Raw genomic sequence first — 16,238 nt, forward strand, 5'->3', positions numbered from 1 at the left:
TCTTGTACGTCACAACCCCTTGTCACACGTTGTGATGCTTGCTCGTGGTAGCATAAGGTGCCTCGCAGATGTTCCCCTCACGAGCCCTTGTCACATCATGATGAAGCTCGTGATAGCAAATGATGACTTTATAAAGTTGTTCCTCATGAGCTACTTCAAGCGCGTGACACCCTTTGCGCGATGGCGTTGTTTTGGCTTCCATCTTGTTTAGCTCATTTTTTTTTTTCCAATTTGTCCTTATTATCTTCAAAACACAATAATGCTCTGGATTAACTCATCCCACATACTTTATTCAATAATTGGTCACTTGTAACACAATTAAATTAAAGCAATATTAAACAAAAAAATGAAAATTAATATACAAGAAAAATAGTACAATTAACCACCTATCAATCTCATTAATTCAAGACTAGTAGGACAAATCCATTCAACAAATTGTAATTATTAGGGATATTTTGAAAATTCTTGAGATTTTAATTAAGGTACATAGATTTTTGTAAATCTAAGATGATCCATGTTGTTACGTACCCTCGAGAAATAGTTTGTTGCTTTAATTTATGAAATCTTTCTAACATGATATTCATGCCTTTATAGACTCTAATTGGGCAGGATGTCCTTATGATTGCAAGTCCACAAATGGTTTTGCTATTTTTATTAGTAAAATCTAATTTCTTGGCATGTCGCAAACAAAAGACAGTGACTAGATCGTCAACATATACAAAGCTATAGTGGACGTTTCAAGAGAGGTAAAACGGTTAGTTGCTTTAATTTGAAAACTTTGCTTCACTATGCAAAAGCACCAAAACTTTTCTTGGTACCTATTTCTGTGCAAATCTTATATTTCTTGCTCGATTAGAACATGCTGAAATAGATTATCATTTTTTTTCATGAAAAAACATGCATCCAATATTAATTACATCTCTAAAAAAGACTAATTTGGCAGATATCTTCACCAAACTACTAACCACATTAAGGTTCAATGATTTAAGGGACAAAGCTCAATGTTCAGGTGTCTTTACTTATCGCAATCTCTGAACTTATCGCAATCTCTGAATACGCCCGTATTATTGTATAAACTATTTATCAATAATAAAATTCTCTCTAGAAATTCTTGTTCTCATCATGCACAAGAAAAGTAGTACAATTAAGCACCTATGAATCAAATAAAAAATATATGTAGCAATATTATATTATTGGCATATATCATGCATGCACCAATTAAATTAAAAATGAAAGAAATAAATAATGTTTATTAATTGCAATCCATATATACATTACATATATATGAGTGGATTACATACAATCTAGCTTAGCTAGATAATAATAACCTATCTACAAAATGAGAAATAATAATGAATTGAATCTCATGCATTATTATTGATCGATCTGTAACGACGCACGCGAGTGGCCGGGCGGCAACTTAAATTATTTAGGCTGTGGGCCTGCGGGTTTGCATTCAGCAGGAGGGTTGCCCCCGAAACGCTTGTTATCAGTGCAGTAATTGTAGACCCTATTCTTTGTTCGTACGCCTTGGAGTTTATTATTGGCATCGGCATCAAGCGCATACTTTCCCCATGGCTTACTATCGGCGCAGGAGGAAGTTCCGACACAACCGTCGATAACAAAGTTTTTGTAGTAGGCAGTGAAGGGAGCTTTTGACCAATCTACCTTCACATCTCCTCCCTGGGTTGCCCAATCAGACGCTTCCCACAAGCTGCAGAATACTTTCATGGGCTTGCTCTTTGGGAATGGAACCCCAACATTTTCGTGATTCTCGTATACTCTAATCGGAACGTTATCCACCAACCAAACAATTCTTTGTGAGTTCCAGATAATAGTGTAATCGTGATATGCGGCTGTTGGGTCAAACCAGAGATGGAACTGTTGCTCCCTGTCACCTTTCCCATCAGCAAATACATTGGTATGGACTGTGTAAGGCTGAAAAGTAGCATTCCCTAAGAATTCAAAGTCCACTTCATCGTGCGCTTGTCCTATAGGTGATGTTAGATAGAAGGTGGTGACAGTGCCAGCCGAGAAGCCTTTCACTAACTTCATTTGCATGTCGAATCTGCCGAACAGGTACTCATTTTTGGTATTGAAACCAGAACCAGTTTGTTGGTCAAGATTCAGGGCCATCGTGTTGCCGTTGTCTTGCACTTGCCCAAGATGATTCCCAAAATACATTTGGACATCATTGTTGAAGTTAAGCGGGGGCGGGGGCACGGCTAATGCCACACCTACCAGGCTGCACGCCACCACACCTATTATCATTATCATACAAACCTGCTGCTGCTGCTTCTTCATCTTGCCAGCCCAACTCTCAAGTTTATTTTTTTTTTTTGGTTGTTTGATTTAATTTCTACAACAAACTAACAATATAATCCTGTTGTAAGGATTTATTGAATTGAATCATCTAGTACTCAACAACTAGCTTCTTTAAATACCAGAGACCAAGTAATTATGACCACATACATTCTAAATAAATTTTGGTCACTCATCATTATTTGTGGTAAAATTTAATTCAATCACCCAACAATTATGGATAGATGGTTAATTATATTAGTTGAGAACCACATTACCTTCAGTTTATTTGTGGTGATGACCATGACCTTTAATGCATCATTTTATTTGTGGTGATGATATGGTTGGAGAGCCCTTGACCTTTAATGCATCATTCAAGTTAAATTAATAATTTTTTTATTATTATTAAATATTACTTCCTATATTGTTATGAAACATTATATTATTTTTCATATATTTTACAATGATTTTATATTATTTTCGGTGGGTCAAGTAACGCCAATAATATTTTGTTTCTTTATATATATATATATATATATATATATATATATATATATATATATATATAACATTTCACCTTATTAGTGTATGTACGTATAGGATTTATTTGATACAATATATGAGATTTGGTTATATAAAATATTTATAAAATACTCATAGTGACTTAAATATTCTAACGTACGTACAGAAGAATTTTCAAAGATGCTTCTTCCTTGATAGAATGAGATAATATACCTACTTAATTAGGCATAGGCTTATTGTTTATCATCTATTTTCCTAGTTATTGTTGTACTAAAATGATTTAATTTTTACATCACAAGTGAACTCATATAAATAGTGTGATCTAACTGGATCCAACCTCATAAATCATTTTATGAGTTCTTCAGCTGTGGCAATAGGAGTGTGATTGAGTAATGTTCCAATTTAACCACTATTAGTACATAAATGCTTTCTTTCACTTCTGAATCCCAAACAATTCGATTAGGGGTCAGTACACAAAGTTTTAAGTTCATTTCTTCAAATCGCTCTCCATTTCTAAGTTTTTAAGTTCATCGCTTTCGCGGTAGCTTCATCTGTGACAATCCAAAATTTATTTTATAATTTCGGTTTTAAGAAAATCCAAAATAGCCAATTTTCACTCCACAAGAAATTTTTACAAAGGAAGCGGTGTTGAATATTTTATTTCGAGCCATTTTAAATTCAATTCGACACCAAGATTGGATTTAATTCCAAAATGCTGATTTTTCGGGTACATTGCGTGCCACGTTTTGAACTGAGAAATTTATCTGAGTGAAACCGGGAGAATTTTGAGAAGCCTTAAACAAGTGTTCATCTAGAAAACTTTTTGAGAAAATTCCATTTTCAACCCCAAAGTATTTTAAATAGCAATTCTAGCCCTTGGTCTATGGAGCATGGTGGACCACTAGACATCCAAACTCTTTCCTGAGTCATCTTTTGCTAAAGGAATTACACTTTTGCCATCAACCAATCATATGGGATCAACCTAGGGTTTTGCGCTCCTATAAATTTAACCCTTATCAGACATTTGCCTCTTTGTTTCCACCATTGAGCTTCCTCCCTGCAAAATCACCCAGCAAAGTAGTAAGTTCTCTTCATTCTTCCCTTTCAATCCTAGCCATTCATTCTTCAAGTTTTCCTCTTTTCTACCTCTGAGAACTTAGTAGTAAGATGCTGTATGGTTTGTTTGAGGTGTTTAGGAGGTGAATGAGGTAATAGCTAGCTGAGAAGGAGGTGGGAACCAAGCTAGAAGAAGAGGAGGTCTACAAAGGTATAACCCATGGATTCCCAAAGCTATTTTTTTTATAGACTCTGTGAAGTCTTGTTTGTGCTAGAAATGAGTAGAGATGCTAAATACATGTTTTATTTGAGCTATTAGATGATTTATGTTGTTTTGTTGATGTTTTTGGAGGAGTTGGTTTTGCCTGAAAATGTTTGGTTTTGGTTTTGAGGCATCTGTTGCACAATCAGTGTGCACCAGATATGCCAACCAGTCCCAGCCAACGGCCTAACAAGGGGTCCGTTGGTTAAGGCTGTTATCCATCGGCCCTAGGGTAGGGCCGTTGCCTAGGACCGATGAAGAGGCGGAAGGAGGGGCGGGTTTAAAGGAGCCCCGCCCCTAGGCCCGTTGGCAGTTCTCTATGTAGTGGACGGGCCCTTGTGGCTCAGCTACGTGTCGATTCAGACAGGGTATCGAGGGCACTTGCGGCTCTCTACCTCGGGGTCTTCTTGACGCACATTTTGGCTTTGATTTCGTTGAGTTTGGAGAAGAATTGAGCATTTTATGCTAAGATTTATAAGCATATTTGTTGCAGATGTTCTTTTGAGTTTTCACAGTGAAAGTGTTTGTTTATGAAACATGGATATTTTTTATCTGCTAAGCAGGTCATTGTTTGATTTTTAAATAGAGAAGCCTGAGTCAAGTTAGTTGTTTCTAGCTATCAAAGCATGCCTAAATGGTATTTTATGAAATGAAGTTGTTCACTGCCAAGTTTCTATTTTTCAATAGCATGCTATACTTGCTAAGTGTTTGATGAGAAGAATTGTGGAGTTGTATTTCAAGCATGAGTAATGAAATCCATGAGTTTACAATGAGTAGAATCTAGAAGTATGATTTTCACAATAAATGTCATTTGAAGCATATATGTTTACTGTAGATTGCATCATTGGGTATTTCATATTTAAAAAAAAAAAGTGCATAAGTGGCCAAGGTGAGCCTAAGTATATTTTCTAAAATCTCATATCCATGTAGAGATCCGTTATCTTATCATATTGAGATTTGATTGAGAAGTTATGTGCATTGACTACATGAGAAGAGTATTTGCATATCTTGAGATGCATGAGTGATATATCTATCTTTATGTATCTATGGTGAGGAAAACAGTATTTTGGAGGACCTGTTTGGACTATGTCCGTTCGGAGTAAAAGGAGAAGATTCAGAGCTGTTGGGATATAGAAAACTTAAGTTGTGAATTTTGGATGAGAGCTTAGATTTTGATTTTTTTTGGAATATATAGGAGATTAAGTGACAAGTTGGAATATAGGGATTGGAGTTCCAAAGTGGTATGAAGTCTTAGTGAACATTTGGCTTGAATTTTGATTTGATGATAAGTTAGCTAAGAACTAAGTGGTTATGTTTCGAAGACGAAACATCTTTTAAGGAGGGTAGAGTGTAATACCCCATATTTTCTGGGCACTATTCTTGTTACCCTAATTTTATTTAATTCTTTGAACTCCATACCTAACTTGGTATATTCCTAAACTCCTATTATTTCTTAAGTCTTGTGGTTCCTAATCCATATATACATATAAATTCTTCCTAATCCTAACTTAGGATTGTAAATACAGTACATGATTTCGTCTAATTATATATATATATATATATATATATATATATATATATATATATATATTATATATATGTATATATATATATGTATAGGATATGTACTGTAATTATTTATTTATATATATATTATTCCTAAATAATATATATACTACTCAAAGTTAACCCTAATTCTATCCTAAACCTAATAGCCTATCACTCCCGGTTGACTTGCTCTCTACCCCGTCCCTCTCCCTTTTCTTCTTCCTCTCCCTCGGCTCTCGGCAATATTTTCTCCTCACTGTGAAGAAGGCGCAGAAGCAATCTTTTATGCAGACGACAAAAATGAATTTGTTTGTTTTTAGGCTGATGAAAAATGATGATAATGATGATGCTTGTTTCTGCCGTGGAAAACGACAAAATGATGGGGTAAGATGAGGTAATGATTATAGGAATTTGGGTAAGTATAAATATTTGATGATTGATGATGAGGATTTTGGTGATGGTGGATTCATACGAATTAGCTAGTACTATTATCATTATTATTATTAATAGTACTCTGTATTAGTTATGAGTATTAGATGTGTTTGATTCACAGGGTTTTGATCAAAGTGATTAGGATGCTATTTTGAGTGTTGACACGGATTTTGAGCTTTAAGGGTAAGACTTCATGTTCACTAAAACTATTATTTTCCCCGAGTATTACATGTATTGATACTATATGTTATATGATATGGTATATGCTATTAATGTGGACATGAGTGCATTTATCGATAAATAGTACTATTGTGTGGTGATTCTCGAAATATCGAGAATGGGTTTCGACATGTCGAACCCCTGTGTTGTGTGAATCTGTGGCTTGGAATTTTTAGTGTTACATATGGTGAAATTTGTATTACATCCTTATTGTGGATTAAAAGTTATGTTTTTGAGAAATTATTATATGGGGAGAAAATTGCAATTTGAGAAATTATATTTTTGAGGAATTGTATTGGAGAAAATTATATATTTTGGAGAAAATGAATTTTTGGAGAAGAGTATTTATATGTGGAGAAATAATGAAATTTTGAGCAAATAATGTACTGTGTGGTGTACAGTGAATGTGAATACTGTTCACTTGGACTAATGACTACTCATTGGGCTTGGAATCCCATGAGGGTGTAACACATAGGTTATGATCCAGTTTCTAAACTGTTTGAGTGGTAGTAGGTAAGATAACCTGACTACTTGGATCATATACTACCCAGTGGCTTGGAATCCTCTGGGGGTGTGCACCTAGGTTTTAGTCCAGATTCTAAGTGGATTTTGATGAGGTTTGTTAATTCTCCATTTATAAATATTAATTCTCTATATATATGCAAGGAAAAGTATAACTCCACATGTATTTTGGAAAAGAATAAAATTGTATGAGTTTTGTAAATATAAAATCCAAGCCTATATTTTACGGGGTGAAGTGAAACTTACTTAGCTTATGCTAATTTTTTTGTCTACACTTTGTTTTTCTGTTAAATTATTTATACAGGTGAACATGGATAGTAAATTGGGATGGATTCAGTTGAGATGGAATAAAGTTTATCTCTATGCTATTTTGAGGAAGAAATTGTTGTATAGTGATTTCAGTTTTATGTATTAAGTTGATTTTGGATTATTCAATTTAAGTTGTATTATTAGCCTTAGCGTTTGGGTATAAGAGAGATACCTGAGCGTGGCGGTAACACCCATTTCTTTTATTTGGTTAATGCTTCCGCTATGTAATTAGTGAATTATTAGTGAATTTTTCAATTAAGAAAGCATAATTGTAAGGAAATTTTGGTTATGAAAATTGGGGTGTTACAGGATAGATACCTTTGGCAGCTAAACCTCTTGATAGTACGGTTGCTGCATCTAAATGTGCAAATGTCGTAGCAGGAGCAGGATCGGTCAAATCATCTGCAGGTACATAAACTGCTTGAATCGAGGTTATATATGGAACCTTCTTTGGTAGAGGTAATTCTTTCTTGTAAAGAACCCATTTCGGTAACCAGGGTCGGTTGATAACCCACAGCAGAAGGCATTCTACCCAGTAAGGCCGATACTCTCGATCCCGCTTGGACGAAACGAAAGATATTGTCGATAAATAGAAGTACGTCTTCCTCATTAACATCTCGGAAATATTCTGCCATAGTTAGGGCAGTCAAACCAACTCTCATACGAGCTCCCGGCGGTTCATTCATTTGACCGTAAACTAGGGCTACTTTTGATTCGGGAATATTTTCTTCATTAATCACTCCAGATTCTTTCATTTCCAAGTACAGATCATTTCCTTCACGAGTACGTTCACCCACTCCGCCAAATACGGATACTCTCCCATGAGCTTTGGCAATATTGTTAATCAATTCCATAATGTGTACTGTTTTCCCCACTCCAGCTCCCCCAAATAGTTTGATTTTTCCCCCGCGGCGATAGGGGCTAAAAGATCTATTACTTTAATTCTTGTTTCAAAAATAGATAATTTTGTATCTAACTGTATAAAGGCAGGCGCAGATCTATGAATAGGAGACGTATTAGTATCTACATGACCTAAATTATCAACAGGTTGTCCGAGCACGTTGAAAATTCGTCCAGAGTCGATCCACTGACCGGAACACTTATAGGAGCTCCCGTGTCAATCACTTCCATCCCTCTCATTAGACCATCTGTATCACTCATAGCTATAGCTCTAACTCGATTATTTCCCATGTTGTACCTCACAAGTCACGTTCGTTTGTTCATTGTCTCGCTCTTGAACTACCAGAGCATTATAAATATTAGGCATCTTCCTGGGGAAAAAGCTACATCTAATACCGGACCAATGATTTTGACGATACACCCCAGGTTTTTTTTTGGGATGTACTATTAAACCTAAATTGGGATGTACTATTAAACCTAAATTGGGGTTATATGCTAAAAACTACGGTAGAGCGGTTTATGAATGTTTTCGCGGTGGACTTGATTTTACCAAAGATGATGAGAACGTAAACTCACAACCATTTATGCATTGGAGAGATCGTTTCTTATTTTGTGCCGAAGAAATTTATAAAGCACATGCTAAAACAGGTGAAATCAAAGGACATTACTTGAATGCTACTGCAGGTACATGCGAAGAAATGATGAAAAGAGCTATATTTGCTAGAGAATTGGGAGTTCTGATTGTAATGCATGACTACTTAGGGGGATTCACTGCAAATACTTCTTTGGCTCATTATTGCCGAGATAATGGTCTACTTCTTCACATCCACCCTGCAATGCATGCAGTTATTGATAGACAGAAGAATCATGGTATGCACTTCCGTGTACTAGCTAAAGCGTTACGTCTGTCTAGTGGAGATCATATTCACGCGGGCACTATAGTAGCTAAACTTGAAGGGGAAAGAGAGATTACTTTGGGCTTTGTTGACTTACTAAGTGATGATTTTGTTGAACAAGACCGAAGTCGCGGTATTTTTTTTTTTGAATGCTACTGACTCTATTACAATGTAGTATCTGTTTATAACTACTTTCTCAACCTACTGAAAGTCGCGGTATTTATTTCACTCAAGATTGGGTTTCTTTACCAGGTGTTCTGCCTGTGGCTTTAGGGGGTATTCACGTTTGGCATATGCCTGCTCTAACCGAGATCTTTGGGGATGATTACGTACTACAGTTCGGGGGAGGACCTTTAGGGCACCCTTGGGGTAATGCGCCAGGTGTCGTAGCTAATCGAGTCGCTCTAGAAGCATGTGTACAAGCTCGTAATGAAGGATGTGATCTTGCTCGGGAAGGTAATGAAATTATTCGCCAGGCTTGCAAATGGAGCCCCGAACTAGCGACTGCTTCTGAGGTATGGAAGGAGATCCGATTTGAATTTAAACCAGTGGATACCTTGGATCCAGATGGAAATTAAATATAAATGAAATAAATACCAACTTATTCGGAGATAAAGGATAGGGAGAAGGAACTCAAGGAATTACCCTTCCTTCTCTTATCTTAAAAGGGAAAAGGATTGAGCCAAATACAACTAAAGAGTGTATTGTTTCTATTGTTTTCTTGGATCCACAATGAATTCTGCGAATCCTTAGGATTGGTACATTCTTTTATATCCTGTAGTTTCCCTCCTAGCATCACATTTCTATCCATCATGTATATTGTCTCTTGTTGAAATAGAACCTTAAGTAATTCTACTTAAGTAATTAAAGATTTAGAATGAAAGATTTAGATTAATTAGATATTAGACGGAGACGAGATTTGGTACATTCTTTTATATCCTGTAGTTTCCCTCCTAGCATCACATTTCTATCCATCATGTATATTGTCTCTTGTTGAAATAGAACCTTAAGTAATTCTACTTAAGTAATTAAAGATTTAGAATGAAAGATTTAGATTAATTAGATATTAGACGGAGACGAGATTTTACGAATTTTATTGTTCTTTGTTCATAGGGGAGAACAAATATCTTTTTTCGATTGTGAAACTTTTTCAAAATTTAATGAGCTAATGAGAAAGAGTGGTTTCGCCAGAGTCCTATATAGTGTATACTTATACTGAAATCTTACCCCCGATTCTCGTAAAACTTTTTTTTTTTTTAATACACACCCCCATTCAATACCCATACCCAAGACTCACACCCTTTAATTAGAATTAGTTAATAGTCCTAGTGCTTGGATTTCTATGTTTATTCTGATAAGAAACATGATGTCCAAATCATTTTTTTCTAAATTTTTTATTTTAAGATCGAACAACTATTCCATCTATTGTATTTTCATGCAAATTAGGGGCAAGAAAACTCTATGGAAAAGTGGAGAATTTATTCGTTTTAGAAGGAGTTCGAATGCAGGTGTGGGCTAAATAGCAGTCTTGGTCCTATTGAAACTACCGTTGAAGATCCGAATAGAAAAGATACGGTTAAAAACATTCAGAGTTGGGAGGATCGTGACAATTCTAGTTGCAGTAATGTTGATCATTTATTCGGCGTTAAAGACAATGAGAATTTCGTCTCCGATGACACTTTTGCCCTATTTATATGAGTTCACTTGATGTAAAAAATTAAATCATTTTAGTACAACAATAACTAGGAAAATCGATGGTAAACAACGGACCCCTTGTTGGGCCGTTTGCTGAGACCGGTTGGCATATCTGGTGCACACTGATTGTGCACCAGATGCCTCAAAACCAAAACCAAACATTTTCAGGCAAAACCAATTCCTCCAAAACATCAACAACACAGCATAGATCATCTAATAGCTCAAATAAAACATGTATTTAGCATCTCTACTCATTTCTAGCACAAACCAGACTTCACAGAGTCTATAAAAAAAATAGCTTTGGAAATCCATGGGTTATACCTTTGTAGACCTCCTCTTCTTCTAGCTTGGTTCCCACCTCCTTCTCAGCTAGCTATTACCTCCTTCACCTCCTAAACACCTCAAACAAACCATACAACATCTTACTACTAAGTTCTCAAAGGTAGAAAAGAAGGAAAACTTGAAGAATGAATGGCTAGGATTGAAAGGGAAGAATGAAGAGAACTTACTACTTTGCTGGGTGATTTTGCAGGGAGGAAGCTCAATGGTGGAAACAAAGAGACAAATGTCTGATAAGGGTTAAATTTATAGGAGCACAAAACCCTAGGTTGATCCCATATGATTGGTTGATGGCAAAAGTGTAATTCCTTTAGCAAAAGATGACTCAGGAAAGGGTTTGGATGTCTAGTGGTCCACCATGCTCCATAGACCAAGGGCTAGAATTGCTATTTAAAATACTTTGGGGTTGAAAATGGAATTTTCTCAAAAAGTTTTCTAGATGAACACTTGTTTAAGGCTTCTCAAAATTCTCCCGGTTTCACTCAGATAAATTTCTCAGTTCAAAACGTGGCACGCAATGTACCCGAAAAATCAGCATTTTGGAATTAAATCCAATCTTGGTGTCGAATTGAATTTAAAATGGCTCGAAATAAAATATTCAACACCGCTTCCTTTGTAAAAATTTCTTGTGGAGTGAAAATTGGCTATTTTGGATTTTCTTAAAACCGAAATTATAAAATAAATTTTGGATTGTCACAGATGAAGCTACCGCGAAAGCGATGAACTTAAAAACTTAGAAATGGAGAGCGATTTGAAGAAATGAACTTAAAACTTTGTGTACTGACCCCTAATCGAATTGTTTGGGATTCAGAAGTGAAAGAAAGCATTTATGTACTAATAGTGGTTAAATTGGAACATTACTCAATCATACTCCTATTGCCACAGCTGAAGAACTCATAAAATGATTTATGAGGTTGGATCCAGTTAGATCACACTATTTATATGAGTTCACTTGTGATGTAAAAATTAAATCATTTTAGTACAACAATAACTAGGAAAATAGATGATAAACAATAAGCCTATGCCTAATTAAGTAGGTATATTATCTCATTCTATCGAGGAAGAAACATCTTTGAAAATTCTTCTGTACGTACGTTAGAATATTTAAGTCACTATGAGTATTTTATAAATATTTTATATAACCAAATCTCATATATTGTATCAAATAAATCCTATACGTACATACACTAATAAGGTGAAATGTTATATATATATATATATATATATATATATATATATATATATATATATATAAAGAAACAAAATATTATTGGCGTTACTTGACCCACCGAAAATAATATAAAATCATTGTAAAATATATGAAAAATAATATAATGTTTCATAACAATATAGGAAGTAATATTTAATAATAATAAAAAAATTATTAATTTAACTTGAATGATGCATTAAAGGTCAAGGGCTCTCCAACCATATCATCACCACAAATAAAATGATGCATTAAAGGTCATGGTCATCACCACAAATAAACTGAAGGTAATGTGGTTCTCAACTAATATAATTAACCATCTATCCATAATTGTTGGGTGATTGAATTAAATTTTACCACAAATAATGATGAGTGACCAAAATTTATTTAGAATGTATGTGGTCATAATTACTTGGTCTCTGGTATTTAAAGAAGCTAGTTGTTGAGTACTAGATGATTCAATTCAATAAATCCTTACAACAGGATTATATTGTTAGTTTGTTGTAGAAATTAAATCAAACAACCAAAAAAAAAAAATAAACTTGAGAGTTGGGCTGGCAAGATGAAGAAGCAGCAGCAGCAGGTTTGTATGATAATGATAATAGGTGTGGTGGCGTGCAGCCTGGTAGGTGTGGCATTAGCCGTGCCCCCGCCCCCGCTTAACTTCAACAATGATGTCCAAATGTATTTTGGGAATCATCTTGGGCAAGTGCAAGACAACGGCAACACGATGGCCCTGAATCTTGACCAACAAACTGGTTCTGGTTTCAATACCAAAAATGAGTACCTGTTCGGCAGATTCGACATGCAAATGAAGTTAGTGAAAGGCTTCTCGGCTGGCACTGTCACCACCTTCTATCTAACATCACCTATAGGACAAGCGCACGATGAAGTGGACTTTGAATTCTTAGGGAATGCTACTTTTCAGCCTTACACAGTCCATACCAATGTATTTGCTGATGGGAAAGGTGACAGGGAGCAACAGTTCCATCTCTGGTTTGACCCAACAGCCGCATATCACGATTACACTATTATCTGGAACTCACAAAGAATTGTTTGGTTGGTGGATAACGTTCCGATTAGAGTATACGAGAATCACGAAAATGTTGGGGTTCCATTCCCAAAGAGCAAGCCCATGAAAGTATTCTGCAGCTTGTGGGAAGCGTCTGATTGGGCAACCCAGGGAGGAGATGTGAAGGTAGATTGGTCAAAAGCTCCCTTCACTGCCTACTACAAAAACTTTGTTATCGACGGTTGTGTCGGAACTTCCTCCTGCGCCGATAGTAAGCCATGGGGAAAGTATGCGCTTGATGCCGATGCCAATAATAAACTCCAAGGCGTACGAACAAAGAATAGGGTCTACAATTACTGCACTGATAACAAGCGTTTCGGGGGCAACCCTCCTGCTGAATGCAAACCCGCAGGCCCACAGCCTAAATAATTTAAGTTGCCGCCCGGCCACTCGCGTGCGTCGTTACAGATCGATCAATAATAATGCATGAGATTCAATTCATTATTATTTCTCATTTTGTAGATAGGTTATTATTATCTAGCTAAGCTAGATTGTATGTAATCCACTCATATATATGTAATGTATATATGGATTGCAATTAATAAACATTATTTATTTCTTTCATTTTTAATTTAATTGGTGCATGCATGATATATGCCAATAATATAATATTGCTACATATATTTTTTATTTGATTCATAGGTGCTTAATTGTACTACTTTTCTTGTGCATGATGAGAACAAGAATTTCTAGAGAGAATTTTATTATTGATAATAGTTTATACAATAATACGGAGTATTCAGAGATTGAGTAGGAATCAAGCTAATAAACACCTGAACATTGAGCTTTGTCCCTTAAAGAACCTTAAAATGTGGTTAGTGGTTTGGTGAAAGATATCTGTCAAATCAAGTCTTTTTTAGAGATGTAATTAATATGGGATGCATTCTACTTTTTCATGAAAAAAAAAATGATAATCTATTTCAGCATGTTCTAATCGAGCAAGAAATATAAGATTTGCAGATTTGCAAACAAATAGGTAGCACCAAGATTGTCATACCAAAGTTTTGGTGGTTTTGCATAGTAAAGCAAAGTTTTCAAATTAAACTAACCATGTTACCTCTCTTGAAACATCCATTATAGCATTGTATTCTTCTACTTATTATGTTCTAGCCATTATCTTTTGTTTGCGACATGCCCAGGAAATTAGATTTGACTAATAAAAATAGCAAAACCATTTGTGGACTTGCAATCATAAGGACATCTCGCCCAATTAGAGTCTAAAAAGGCATGAATATCATGTTAGAAAGATATTAAAGCAACAAACTATTTCTCAGGGTACGTAACAACATGGATCATGTTAGATTTACAAGATTTACAAAAATCTATGTACCTTATTAATTAAATGAATTTTCAAAATATCCCTAATAAGTACAATTTGTTGACTGGATTTGTCCCACTAGTCTTGAATTAATGAGATTGATAGGTGTTTTTTTTTAAAGGAGCCAGGGTGGCATTTTATTCAAAATAGTGCGAAATTGTAACTGGTGGGAGTGAATCCCAATACATAGCTGTAGATTGACTAATAGCTGAGGTAGCTAAAGCATGTGCTAAATAATTCTCTGATCTAGGAACAAAAACAACTAAACAAGAATGTAAAGAAGAAATCAAATTCATGCAGGTATCTATTGCATAGCCAATATATGTGCGATCAGGACGAGCCGTAGAAGTCAGATATTGCTTGACCGTTAAACAGTCCGTGTGTAGCTCCACAGAATCCTCACCACGATCCTTCAGCCAAGACAAAGCCTCCTTACATGCAAATGCCTCTGCCATAAGATACGAGAAGCAACTTGGGAGCGAAGAAGCATAAGCAGAGATGTATCCACCATTTCCATCCAATAAAATGGCTCCTACCGTGGCCGTATTTGACAAGTGGTGATAGCTCGCATCTACATAACATCGGCGAGTGGGCTGCCCTGGCAGTGGCGGCATGGTGTTCGGCAGCAGTGAGAGTCGCGGAAGCTTGCGTAGCAGCGGCAGCGTGGTGTTCGGGTAAGTGGTGCACGGCGCGCCAAGCTTGCAACGTGGAGACAGCCGTCATCAAAATCTTCTTTGGCATTGGTACGTAGGCATCCCATACCGCATTGTTCCTTGCCCTCCAAATGTGATATAAAATTGCAGCTGCATACATCAGACCATCAGTGTCTAGATTATCCAGGATCGCATTAAACCACTCATAAAAAATATTCGACTGAATAACAGGGATTGGGAGGTTGGCTTGCCCCCATACAGGCAAAATCACATAAAACTAATGCATGCATTGTATCCTCATGCACCATCCCACACATGGCACAGTTCAGCTCAATATCAACTCTCTTGTTAAGCAAGTTCATAGTAGTAGGCAGAATATCACTTAGGGCTCTCCATAGAAAGGTTCTCAATTTTTGGGGGGATTTTAAGTTTCCACAGCATCTGCCATTTACTAAAGATGGTACTATCCGTATTATCATATCTCCCAACAATGCATCTATATCCACTCTTCACAGAATAGATCCCTCTAGGATCATCATACCAATACCATGTGTCCTCATATTCGGGTGATACCGGAATCTTCATTATTCTGGATACATCCTCTGGCAAAAAAATATCAGTTAAAATTGAGGCATCCCATGTCCCAGTATCCTGGTCAATCAAACCTACCACTCGTGCATTAGCCAATTGTGGAGGCATCTCCGTTTGGATCATTGGGTCCTGCTCATCCTGTAGCCAGGGGTGATCCCCATATTTTTGTATCTTGCCCATTTCCTATCCTCTGCCGTACTCCACTACAAACCAAAATTTTTGCTGCCATAATACTTCGCCAACAAAAGCTTGGATTATTCCCTAGGGACGCTTCTGAGAAAGTATCCTTTGGATAATACCTGGCTTTATAGACACGCGCTACTAGGGATTCTGGCTTTGTTAGTAGTCGCCATGCCTACTTCCCCAACATTGCCAAATTAAAAGCTCTGAGTTCCT

General features: G+C 36.2%; 2 protein-coding genes across 2 annotated transcripts; one reads left to right on the forward strand and one right to left on the reverse strand.

Annotated features, from left to right (window-relative positions):
• Positions 1-1,223: 1,223 nt before the first annotated feature.
• On the reverse strand, positions 1,224-2,394 carry LOC109146892 (xyloglucan endotransglucosylase/hydrolase protein 24-like). The gene has a single exon (XM_019294556.1). It carries the CDS (start codon positions 2,302-2,304, stop codon positions 1,426-1,428), a length of 879 nt encoding a protein of 292 aa, XP_019150101.1. The 5' UTR covers positions 2,305-2,394; the 3' UTR covers positions 1,224-1,425.
• A 10,281-nt stretch (positions 2,395-12,675) lies between these two features.
• Positions 12,676-13,851, forward strand: LOC109146907 (xyloglucan endotransglucosylase/hydrolase protein 24-like). The gene has a single exon (XM_019294562.1). The coding sequence runs from the start codon at positions 12,771-12,773 to the stop codon at positions 13,647-13,649; it is 879 nt and encodes a 292-aa protein (XP_019150107.1). The 5' UTR covers positions 12,676-12,770; the 3' UTR covers positions 13,650-13,851.
• The last annotated feature ends 2,387 nt before the right edge of the window (positions 13,852-16,238 follow it).

This window comes from Ipomoea nil, unplaced genomic scaffold, assembly GCF_001879475.1.
Source record: "Ipomoea nil cultivar Tokyo-kokei standard unplaced genomic scaffold, Asagao_1.1 scaffold0256, whole genome shotgun sequence".
Lineage (NCBI taxonomy): Eukaryota > Viridiplantae > Streptophyta > Magnoliopsida > Solanales > Convolvulaceae > Ipomoea > Ipomoea nil.